Here is an 11,240-nt window from a genome sequence, read left to right on the forward strand (position 1 = left end):
CATGTTAGATGCATGTTATAGGTTATTTTCAACGTCTTAAAACGAGATAGATGTTAAAATCTATAATAAAGATAAGTGCATGCTCACTTAGGGTTAAGAACCGAGCACGATCAATTTTAATAGTTAAAATAGGTCGATGTCTTACAAAATTGCGGTTACGAGAAAGCTCACCTGGCACGATCTTGTCTAAGGCTTGAGGTACTTAAGTTAACGGTTTACGGTACACCTACTACCTGGAGATCGGACCAATACTTGAGTTTAGTTAGCCTAGTTTTATGAGCATGCTGAAGTGATTTAAGTTTTAGAAAAATCACCTAGACTTAAGTTATATTTAATTAGCCGGAATATACCTAAGTAATAAGTATACCCAACCGTCTAAAATACTTAGTGGGAGGTAAAAGGTATACGAGATACATCGTTTTCCTTTTACGCTCTCTGGAAAATTCACACTGTGAGATTCATATCGGACTAAACCATAGAATAGTGTGATGAGTGAGTTCGAAGTGTTCAAATTCAAATTAGGGAATATGCGCTACATATATACGATATATTTAACCGCATTTTTGTTTTATTTATGAATTAAACAAAAAAGAGAGAATCTGAGAAATTTAAATAAGATTTAAATATTTTAATCAAATATATATCGAAATTAATTGAGATTGATATTTAAATTAATATTAAATATTAATTGAATAGTGTAATTAATCATTTAATATTACTTTAATTTGAAATTAATGGTTGAATTAAAATGAAAAAAATTAAATTGTTGACTTCATTTAATGGAAAAATTGATGTTTGAGTTAGTGGAATTTTGAAGTGTCAAAATTTGGTGTAACCAAACTTGCATGCTTGCAAAATAAACCCCACAAATTTAATTTGGTGATCTCAAATTTGCATGAACATGCATACATGACTCTATAAATAGAGTGATCAAGGTACATGGAACTTATCCCTGGGAAAAACCTTGAGAAAACTCTCACAAACTCTCTTCATATATACTAAATCTCTCCCAAGTTTAGTCACTCACCGGATTCCACAATCCCGTTCTAAGGCTGGAGAATAGTGAAGAAGACACTAGTGGAGGTTCGAAACTGGTTCGTAAGGAAAAAGGAATTTGAACTACAAAAGGTTAGTACTTAAAGACTTTGAGTTTTAATACTTATGAACATGCTAGTTATTTACTATAATTGATCTTCTAAAAGTGCCTAAGATTCAAATTATTTTCGCATGTGTTATATTAACTCCTTCATTTTGTTGGTTAGTGAACAGGTTGGGTAGGATTTGAGCACGGGGATCGAGCTCCAGTTCCTTGGTACTGTTTGAGTTACAGACGATAGACTCGGTCGTGTGCGATTTAGCAAGTAAAGTTGTGTCTCACAACACGTCCTCTTTGATTGGTTGACCTATCTTCTTGCCATGTTGTAATACATTTCAATATTTTGCAAATACGCTTCTCTCTCGTCGCCAGCAGCTGTGTATCCACGGTCGATTCTTCCAACGTTCAATTTTTCTAGATTTCACTAAGCGACACATTTCAATCTATTTTTATGGATTACTTTTTATCTTCCAAGCTTTGACGGACGTTAGGTATGTGGTAAGTCAGACGAGATCTATGTGTTGGGGTTCTATATGACTTTCAGCCTTTGCGCAAGCAAGCAAAGTCGGATCAAGTGAAAGCGGCGGGATAGGCCTTTTGCTTTTGATAACCGTTTCTAGAAAATTCTATCCTCTATCTATTTTTTGGGGTTCAGTCGAATTAAAGAAAGAAAGGTGCATCTCAATCTTGAAGGAAGAGATCGACGATCCCAAGTTCTTTTACTCCATTCATCAAGTCAACAAAAGTGAAAAAGCTGGGTTTAACATAGAAAGATGAATTCCATTCTCCTTCACCTTGCGGTATTGATTTTTTTTTTTATAGTGGAAATGCCATAAAGCGCGAACCAAGGTTCTTCAATCAAATAGCTATACCGAGTTCAAGAGTTCCATTTTCGTATCTGTCTGTGGTGCACCCTATCATATCACCCGGTCTCACTGCTACTCTATTGTAATGTAAAGGAATAGAATATGTACTTCTGAATCAAGTGTTGAAAGTCAAGACTCCTTATTCATTCTAGGAACAGCAATGGGAGAGGGCTCGTAGCCCCTATAGATACTTACTAGCCACTATCGTTAACTAGAAATGACTTGGTTTATTACGAAAAATAAAGATCTCGAATCAACAAATTTGATGCCATTTTTTTAAAAAAAATTTAGAAGATAGAGACCATAATAATTGAGTTCAAATTTTGGAAAAAATATATTTTCTTATCGAAATTATAAATCTCTTGAATCTAATTCTGAAACAAATCATGGTCAGAGTTTCAACACGAAACTTGTAAGAATCATTTCCTGGAAAATTGTAGTCAAATCGAACGATCCTACAACCAAAACTGACACTCATTGATCCTCTTACTAGGACTAGAGAAAAATCTTTTGCCAAATTTTTTATTAAAGTGTCGGATTGACGTCCTCTTTACTTTCTTGTTTTTCCACCTTCCACAAAAACCGAAATTCTACCTTCCTCTCTCTTCTTTGTTTTCTATACAGGCCATCCGATACCCCTCAAATTATAAGGTAGAAAAAATTATCTTTTTGTCCCATGGATTTTTATCTAAATTTTTCTTAATTTGATAAATATTGAATTTTTGCTCCAAGGTTCCCTAAGGCTTCTCAAGCATTTTATTTTCCTTCTGCACTTGAGATTCACCCTCTATGTCAATAATAAAATCCAAAAATTTCCAAATTTAAGGTATTAAAGTAAGAGGTATGTATCTATTGCAGCTCATGTGTTACTATTCAAATTCGTAAAGAGTGAATGAAGCGTAGGCAAGCATTTCATTTTTTCTATTTAGCTTCTTGAAATTAAGTTCTAAACTTTTAGTAGGTCCATATTGGGAGAATTTCACCCAAGATTCATACACGAAGCTAGAGTTCATTACGATCTAAAGGCAGTATTTCATTGATTTTAAAGAAATGGTAAATTTCCTAAGTTTTAAATTCTAGACCAAATTTGCACTTTATTATTTCTTTTTGTGGCTAAAATAAACTTAAGAGAAAATACCTGTGTACCCGTAAGAAGTTACAAAATTTAGAAGAAATTAGATAGGTAATAGAAACCTCATCGCATTTCTAAAATAATGAATGTGGGCTAAAAGGGAGAAGGCACGCGTTAGACGACGTTGACAGTAGTGAGTCTGAAGCTCAGTAGGACAAGTAGCAAATGCTGAGCGGAGAGAATCGTTCAGCTACTAATTATGACATGCATGTAGGTTAACCCGATCCTTGAACCTGGATTCGATCAAAAAGCTTGCGTGTGCAACTCGTTAACCTTCGACCCTAACAAAGAATGCAACTTGAAACCGATCCAATGACTTAATGAGTAACCGAGATCTACAAAAAACCACCATGCGTGAAATTGCACGTGAAAACCCTTTCTCGACATGTGTAGCGCATGTGAGTCTCATTTTGTTCGTTCGACCTCCGTTTGTTAGTTTTTTTTCTTGACTTCGATATTAACATAATTATGCTTAAATTAGTATCTACGAGAGAAATTCCATAAATTCTTGAGCTCCAAACACGTGGAATAGCTGGCTCAAGAAGGTAAACGTCATTCAAGTAAGTAACCACATAGACTTTAGGCAAGTAATACTTGTAGAGATCGCTAGGACATGATATCATGCGAGCATTCCTTAACTTAGATGGTCAAAAATACATGTTAACGACCTCAAAAAGCTTTTTTTTTTTTTTTTTGGGTATGTATTGTATGTATGTATTTTATGTATTATATGCATGATTAAAATACAAATTGATCAATATGGATGAGTACATTATGCATGATGGAAGAAATTTCCAAAATGCCCCTATGATAAAATTTCGTATGAATGTCGTTTTCTATGCTTTCCATTGCGTAGGAAATTAGAATTGGTAAGAGCGACATGTGCTTCGCAAGCACTAGAGAATCTTGATAAGATTAGAATGCGATAGCGTGTGCAGAATCTTGATAAGGTCCATAGATTTCTAGTGGACTAAATATGATAAGAATCAAGAATGTCTGTCTCCTTAGCCACTTAAACATATCAAAGTTGGGTGATAAACTTTATTATTTTTAATTTCATAATGTTTGGAATTGTCAAATGGTCAAATTGACTTCATCTTTTGTGCAAATTTAAGGGGATCGGGATTAAAACATGGCCACAAACGTCATTTATAGGGAGTATAAATACCAAGAAATTGTTATGTAAAAATCAAATTCGTGGAGGAATGAAATTGAGATCTTAAATTTAGAAGTTTTCTTAGAAATTGGAACATCATATTTGTCATTTCTAAGTTTCATGCAATTCTTGTGGTAGAATTGTATCCGAGCCATTCAATCAAGTCTTGATTAAGTTTGATTGCGGAGTGACTCGATTTAGAACAAGGTTACCAAATCATGCTTTTATAGTAAGATGTAATCTAATTCTAGCCTTATCTCTTGGTTGATTTGAATTTTGTATAAGGAGGTGTTAATTACTTTGATTCAAGTGTTCTTGCTTCAACAAAAGCATGATTCGTTGAATTGAGGATATGGTTGCCTTATCAAAATGCCGTAGGATAGTCAGCGGTAATAAAAAATCTAGACATGTGTTTACTCAAAGATGTGATTAGAGGCCTATAATAAAAAAGTATATCTCCACGACTCCAAATAATGACCAAGGCTAATGTAGAAGTATCACATCCCCCAAATATAGGTGACTCTCTGGCCGTAACGAAGAAACCAACCTCTTTTCCAAGATGTTCATACTAGAAATCACCGTATTGTCTGATTAGAATTTTTTGAAGACGTGCCTCAACCTAGGTATTCGATCCCTCGCTGCATAAGCCAAGCAAGTTTCCATGGTCAAAGAATAGAAAGATGGTACAAATTAAGTAAGAAAAGGTAGCATCTCGGCCGTTACTTCAACTTCCTTTTACACTTTGGTACAAGTACTGTCGAGCTAGACCTAGGCCAACTAGGATTGTGTGAACGATAGTTCATTTTGATTATCTTGCATAGTAGATCTGTCAAAAGAGGGGACGTAGGATTATGAGGATAATCTTAATAGTTGACAAGCATAGGGGATCACTTCCCTAACCTTGGGTGACTAGATTGTCCTATGGGTAGGGTTCGCCAACGAACCTCCCATAGATGATGAGAGCAGCCTAGCACTTACCATGCTATCCCAATTAAAATATGGGCATATATCTTTGGTGCAATGCATATCTTTGTTCATTTCATACATTACATTACCATTTCTTATCATTACATAAAGTGAATGTACTCTATGCTACCATAATTTCATAATATGTCACATTCACAATAGCATAATAAGTAAACATGAAATTACAAAGCGTAACATTTGTCATCATAACAACACGTCATAACATAACATGCAAATATAGAAATCACAAGGGACGACACAAGCAAGGGCCACAGGGCATCCGCCACTCGTGCTTCAAACAATTCATCGAACCAAAACAGTAGTGAAGAAACTTACCAAGGTAGCTAAGTTGAAGTCCCTAAATCGTACTTTGAGTTAGTTCAATTTTTCCCTTTGAAATCCAAGTAAATCTATGCGAGTTCATGACACTTAATTAACATAAATCGAGCAAAATGCAATACGGATGGAAATCTAGAATATTATTAACAAAATAGAATAGAAAAATAAAAGAAAAATAGAAGAAGAAGAAAGAAAAAGGAGATATTGTAAAGCCAAACAGTTAATGGAAAAGAATACAATAGAATAGAAAAGAAAAAAAGAAAGAAATAGGGTAGAAAATTTAAGCCAAGATGTGGGAGCAAGAATTGATTAAAAGAAAAAGCGGAAATTTAAAGAATTAAAATAATACGGTTAATTTTAAAAATACATAGATGAAATTTAATAGAGTAAATGGTGAACATAATTAAAATTAATAAAAAGGGAAGTAGATGAAAAAGAGGAAATTTAATAGAGAAAAAATCAAGGATTCGGTGAACATTAAAAGATAAAACCGAAGAAATATCATGTGAAGAAACTCCATCAAATTCTTTCTAGTAACAATATCTTCCCTAAAAAAGTAATAATAGAAAATAACATATTTAATGAAAATGAAATTATATATATATATATATATATCTCTCTCCAAGACTCCGCTCATAGAGACTCTAATGCTCACATGAAGTCTAACAGAGAGCATTGTAAAATTTAGAGAATTGAAATTGAAATTGATGTCATGGTTCATAAAGGTTGACTTGAATATAAAGGACAAAATCGAACTTTCTCAATGATAAATTGGTGACACCAGCCTAAGCTAATCATGTAAGTGGCCTTACTATCGGCATGATTATATTTGATGTTGACACGTGCCCTATGGTTCTGCACGTGTCATATATATTGATATGGGTGAATTGTTTATTAATCGATATGCTTATGATATGGTAGTTATATGTTATAATATGTGAATTGTATGTTAATACTTATGGTACGATGTGTTCAATGATATGTTTGAGATAGGATGCGAAAAGGATGCATTGAACGTAATGTAATGATAGGAGTAAGATATGTTGATGAAACGTTAAGGTTAGGTTACGTATAGAGTGCTATGGATATGAGAGATTGATAAAAACGATATGGTCACAATCAATTGATAAAAGTATATGGTTAGGTTATGGGTAGAAAGGGATAGGATTATGATAGATTGATAGAATGATAGCGTTAAAATACATTCCTGTAACGATATGACTAAGGTACGTTCATGAAACGATATCACTGTGATAGGTATAAGAACGTAAAGACTGTAATAAATTAGGTTACGATATGACCATGAATAGTTTACGATATGATATGATTATGATACGACACCTGAATGACAGATATATATATACACACACACACATTGTGATATGATATGAAAAAGATATGAAATTTGTTATGGTACGAGACAAGTGATAAGTGACATGTTTATGATATGATATATTGTGATGGTATATGTTATGGTATGATAGGTATGAAATGTTACATCTTTCCATGTAAAGTTATGTGATGGATTATGTGATGTTTATCCATGTATGCGTGATACATACATGAAATATATAAGGGAGGGAAGGAGAAAGGAAATGAAATAAATGTTATCTTATGAATAAAAATTATGGGACCTCGTGCATGTATGTATGTCATGTGTATTGGGATACTTCCCCGTTATGTTATGTTAGTATGTATGCATACCTTCGATATTTATGTTCGACATGTTATCATGAAGACTTTTTCTTTTATGAGGGTCCAGTGACGTGTATTGTGTTGTGCCCGACAAAGTCCAGCGTAAGGGGCACGTATAACAATTCGTCTGATGGGTCCATGTATGCATACGTAGGCTGTGTGTAGAAAAGTATCATGCATCCAACTCTGCCAAGAATTAAAAAAAAATTAAGGTCATGCTATGGTTTAATCGATAGGTCACAGTCATATATTGTGTGTGATTGCATTATTAACGGAATAATATAACTTTACACGATATAAGGTGTTTGCCTCACTAGTTGTGTTTGTATATCCCAACACCATTTTTGCCTTTATAAAAACATTTAACAGCACCCTCTTGTAATTAAATATTATTTTGTATTAAATTTTTGTGTTGTTTATCTTCATTTAAATTTATATTTTATCGAATTTTCATGTTTTATTTTATTTTACTTTTCATTTTTTTTGTTTGCTTTTTCATAATTTTAGTTTTGGTCAGAAATTTAAATTCTTGAAAATCGGACATCAAAAAAGGTTGTGGAACTACAATATAATATGTGAAACTTTTAATAAGATATATGGAAATTCAAGGATTATGCCTACCATCCTATTTTAAAATCGATGTGAAGATTACAGTAACATGAGCGTTTAATATCTATTTTAGATTTTATTATTCTAAACTTTCTCTAAGATTGGTCAATAAAATTCATTATTTTTTTAGTTTTAATATAAAAATGATATTACAATTTTGAAAACTTGTATTCATATACAAATTAAATTTTTTTTTTTTATAATTTAAAATTTTGGAGAAAAACAATACACTTCATTATCAAATACATTTCAAAACAAAACAAAACAACCTTTTTGTGTTATCCCATTATTTTTCATTTGTTCCTATCTTTTATAGATCCACTTGTGTATCAATTCATCAACATTAGCAAGAAAGTTTCTCAAGTAAATTCCATCATCTTTAGCCGTCCAAATACAAGTTCCTACAGTTCCATGTTTGCACCTATCACGGAGCCATAAGTGCTGCGTTTCAGGCCAAAAGCTTTCAAAAGAGACATATGCATGTGGCGTCTCCAATTTGCACCAATAGAGGGTTGTTCCCCAAAAGTTAACCTTGAAGTTCCATTGGTAATCATCTCCATGATTAAGCAAACGATGATACCCCAAGTCATCGTCTTTAGACTGACAATGCACAAGCAACCCAAGTTTGCTTAGCCCGTTAACCACATGAATGTAATATCTAGAAGGTCCTGGTGGTGGTAACGCGACCCTTGGAACCTCAGCCCCCACTAAAGCCACCGTGAAAAGAAAGAAAACGACAATATTCTTTATCATTTCCTAATACACCTTTAGCTTAACTACCAATTTGTGTTGGACATGTGAATAAATATACATACTTATAGTACATGCAAGAAACTATGTAAATGCATGCTATGGTGGTTAAAAACTTAATGATTTAACTAATTTCGGTTATGCAACACAATTTAAGGTTAATTTTGGGATAATTTTAGAGATTTATTAGATTTTCAATAACAAAATTCCTCGAATAGATAATAGTTTCTAGCCCAAGAATAATAAATATTTGATTGATTTTTAAAACACTTTCATAAAATGGACAACAAAATATGCATACTTTCCCGTAGAAAATATAAAATAGAGAAAGCAATTCATGAATTACATATGGTATAGCACTCAAGGTATTAAATTCCCGATTTATTTTTTTAAGTTGAACTTTCAAACTTTTTACTAAGACCTTAGAAATTTTAAGGTGATGTAGAACAAATAAGTTAAAAAAATTCTAGAACTATAGTTTCAAATAAGAATTGTCATCCATTAGGTCCAAAACGACTTGTCATCCTTGAGGTGATCCATCAATAGGAATATCCTACACCCCATATCTCATTAGTGGCATAAAGGGCACATCACACTTTTGGAAGTCCATAAACTTGAACTTAGTTCGTGAAGACTCCAACCAAACCTTGAGGTCATGACTTCCATCACTTCATTCTCATTATTGGTGGATTTTATCTCGCAAATTCCCAACTTAACCAAAACTCAGTTGAGGTAATGGTTTGATTGAGGGGTGTTTAATTCCTATAGGGATCGTCTTTGGTTGTATGAACAATATTGCTTGGGTCTACTTATGTGGTTTGTACCAAGGCATTTTCTATACTGTCTAGGCCTACTACGTGCTCTCCACGGAGGCATGCTTGTCATCTAGAATTATGGTCATAGGAGGCTGGGTCCAAGGTATTTTATCTTGTACTAGGTGATAAGGCAACCATAATCCTCAGCCAAACGATCCAAGCTTTTGTTTTAGCAAGAACCCTTGAATAAAAGTAATTAGCACCTCCTTATATGAAATTTGGATCAACCAAGGGATAAGATAGAATTAGATTACCTCTTACGATCGAAGATCTAGAAGCAAGATTTGGAGCCTTGTTCTAAATTGAGTCACTCCACAATCTAACTTGATCAAGACTTGATTGAATGGCTTGGGTGCAATTCTACCACAAGAATTGCTTGAAACTTAAAAATGGCAACTATGATGCTCGAATTTCGAAGGGAAATGTCTTAATTTGAGATCTGAATTACATTCATCCACGAATCTGAATTTTACATAACATATTGTGGGTATTTATAGTCTCCCGAAAAAAGACGTTTGTGGATGGAATTTATTCGAGACGTTTGTGGACGAAATTTATTCGAGACGTTTGTGGATGGGATTTATTCCCGATCCCCTTTAATCTCCACAAAAGAATAAGTCACATTGACCATTTGACTTTTACATAATTTTTTCTAACAAATGTTGATGTGCTTGAGTGGCTAATGCGACAGATTTGATTTGAAATCAATTGAGTTTTCTGCATGTATGTTCGAATTCTGTTGTTGACATATTTTTTTTTAATTGGATTCGTCCTTGATTCAGAAATAAAATAACGTATCTGCCACAACAAAAATACAATCTTTACCATTTTTAGTGTGCAGTAAACCAAGAACAAATTGTATAGATATACTAGTCCAAGGTTTGCGACAAAACTTTTGGATATCATGCTTCATCTTCGGCCAAAAGAAATGTTTATGCAACATCTTATAAACTTTATTAATCCTGAGATGTCCCATTAAGGCACCACCATGTGCTTCTCTCCAAAGTAAATCTTTTATAGAGCATTTAGGAATACAAAGCATAAAAAATTTATGAAACAAATAATAACCGTCCATAGCTTTTTTTTTTTGCAAGACAAGATGGATAAATAGTTCTGAAATCTTGGTCATCTTTATATAATTCGGTAATATGCTCAAGTCCAAGAATTTTTACACTAAGTAAAGAGATCGTACCTTTTAGATAACACATCAGCTGCCATATTACCTTGCTTATATTTGATGACATACAAAAATGTTTCAATAAATTCCACCCACTTTGCATGTCTTTGATTCAGTTTGCTTTTACCCTTCACATACTTTAAGTTTTCATGATCAAAATGGATCACCAATTCTCTAGGCCATAAGTAGTGTTGCAACACATGCCATATATGAACTAAAGCAAATAATTTTTTTTATCATAGGTAGCATATTTCAATGTTGGCCCATTTAGTTTTTCACTAAAATATATTAAGTGCTTTCCATCTTGAATTAAAACAACATTTATGCCCAAACCACATACATCACACTCAGTTTCAATAGTTTTATCAAAGCTAGCCAAAACAAAGGATGGTTTGCTTAATTTCTTCCTAAGAAAATTGGATGCCTTCTCTTGCATTTCTCCCCATTTAAAAACAACATTCAATTTCAATAGTTCAGTTATGGTTCTAAAATCATTTATAAATATCTTATAAAGGTTAGCTAACTCATGAAAACTTTTAAATTTACGTGCACTTTTTTGTATTGGCAAATCCATAATTAATTTAACTTTGTCTCTATCTAAAGCTACTCTACTTTTACCAACTATGAAGCAAATAGAGT

At 33.2% G+C, this 11,240-nt stretch overlaps 1 protein-coding gene across 1 annotated transcript; it reads right to left on the bottom strand.

Annotated features, from left to right (window-relative positions):
- Positions 1-8,264: 8,264 nt before the first annotated feature.
- On the bottom strand, positions 8,265-8,612 carry LOC111474878 (S-protein homolog 1-like; the record flags this gene model as incomplete). Its single annotated transcript, XM_023119723.1, has 1 exon — positions 8,265-8,612. A coding segment is annotated over exon 1 (348 nt), but the record flags the coding sequence as incomplete, so codon positions are not given.
- Positions 8,613-11,240: the final 2,628 nt, after the last annotated feature.

This window comes from Cucurbita maxima, unplaced genomic scaffold, assembly GCF_002738345.1.
Source record: "Cucurbita maxima cultivar Rimu unplaced genomic scaffold, Cmax_1.0 Cma_Scf00737, whole genome shotgun sequence".
Lineage (NCBI taxonomy): Eukaryota > Viridiplantae > Streptophyta > Magnoliopsida > Cucurbitales > Cucurbitaceae > Cucurbita > Cucurbita maxima.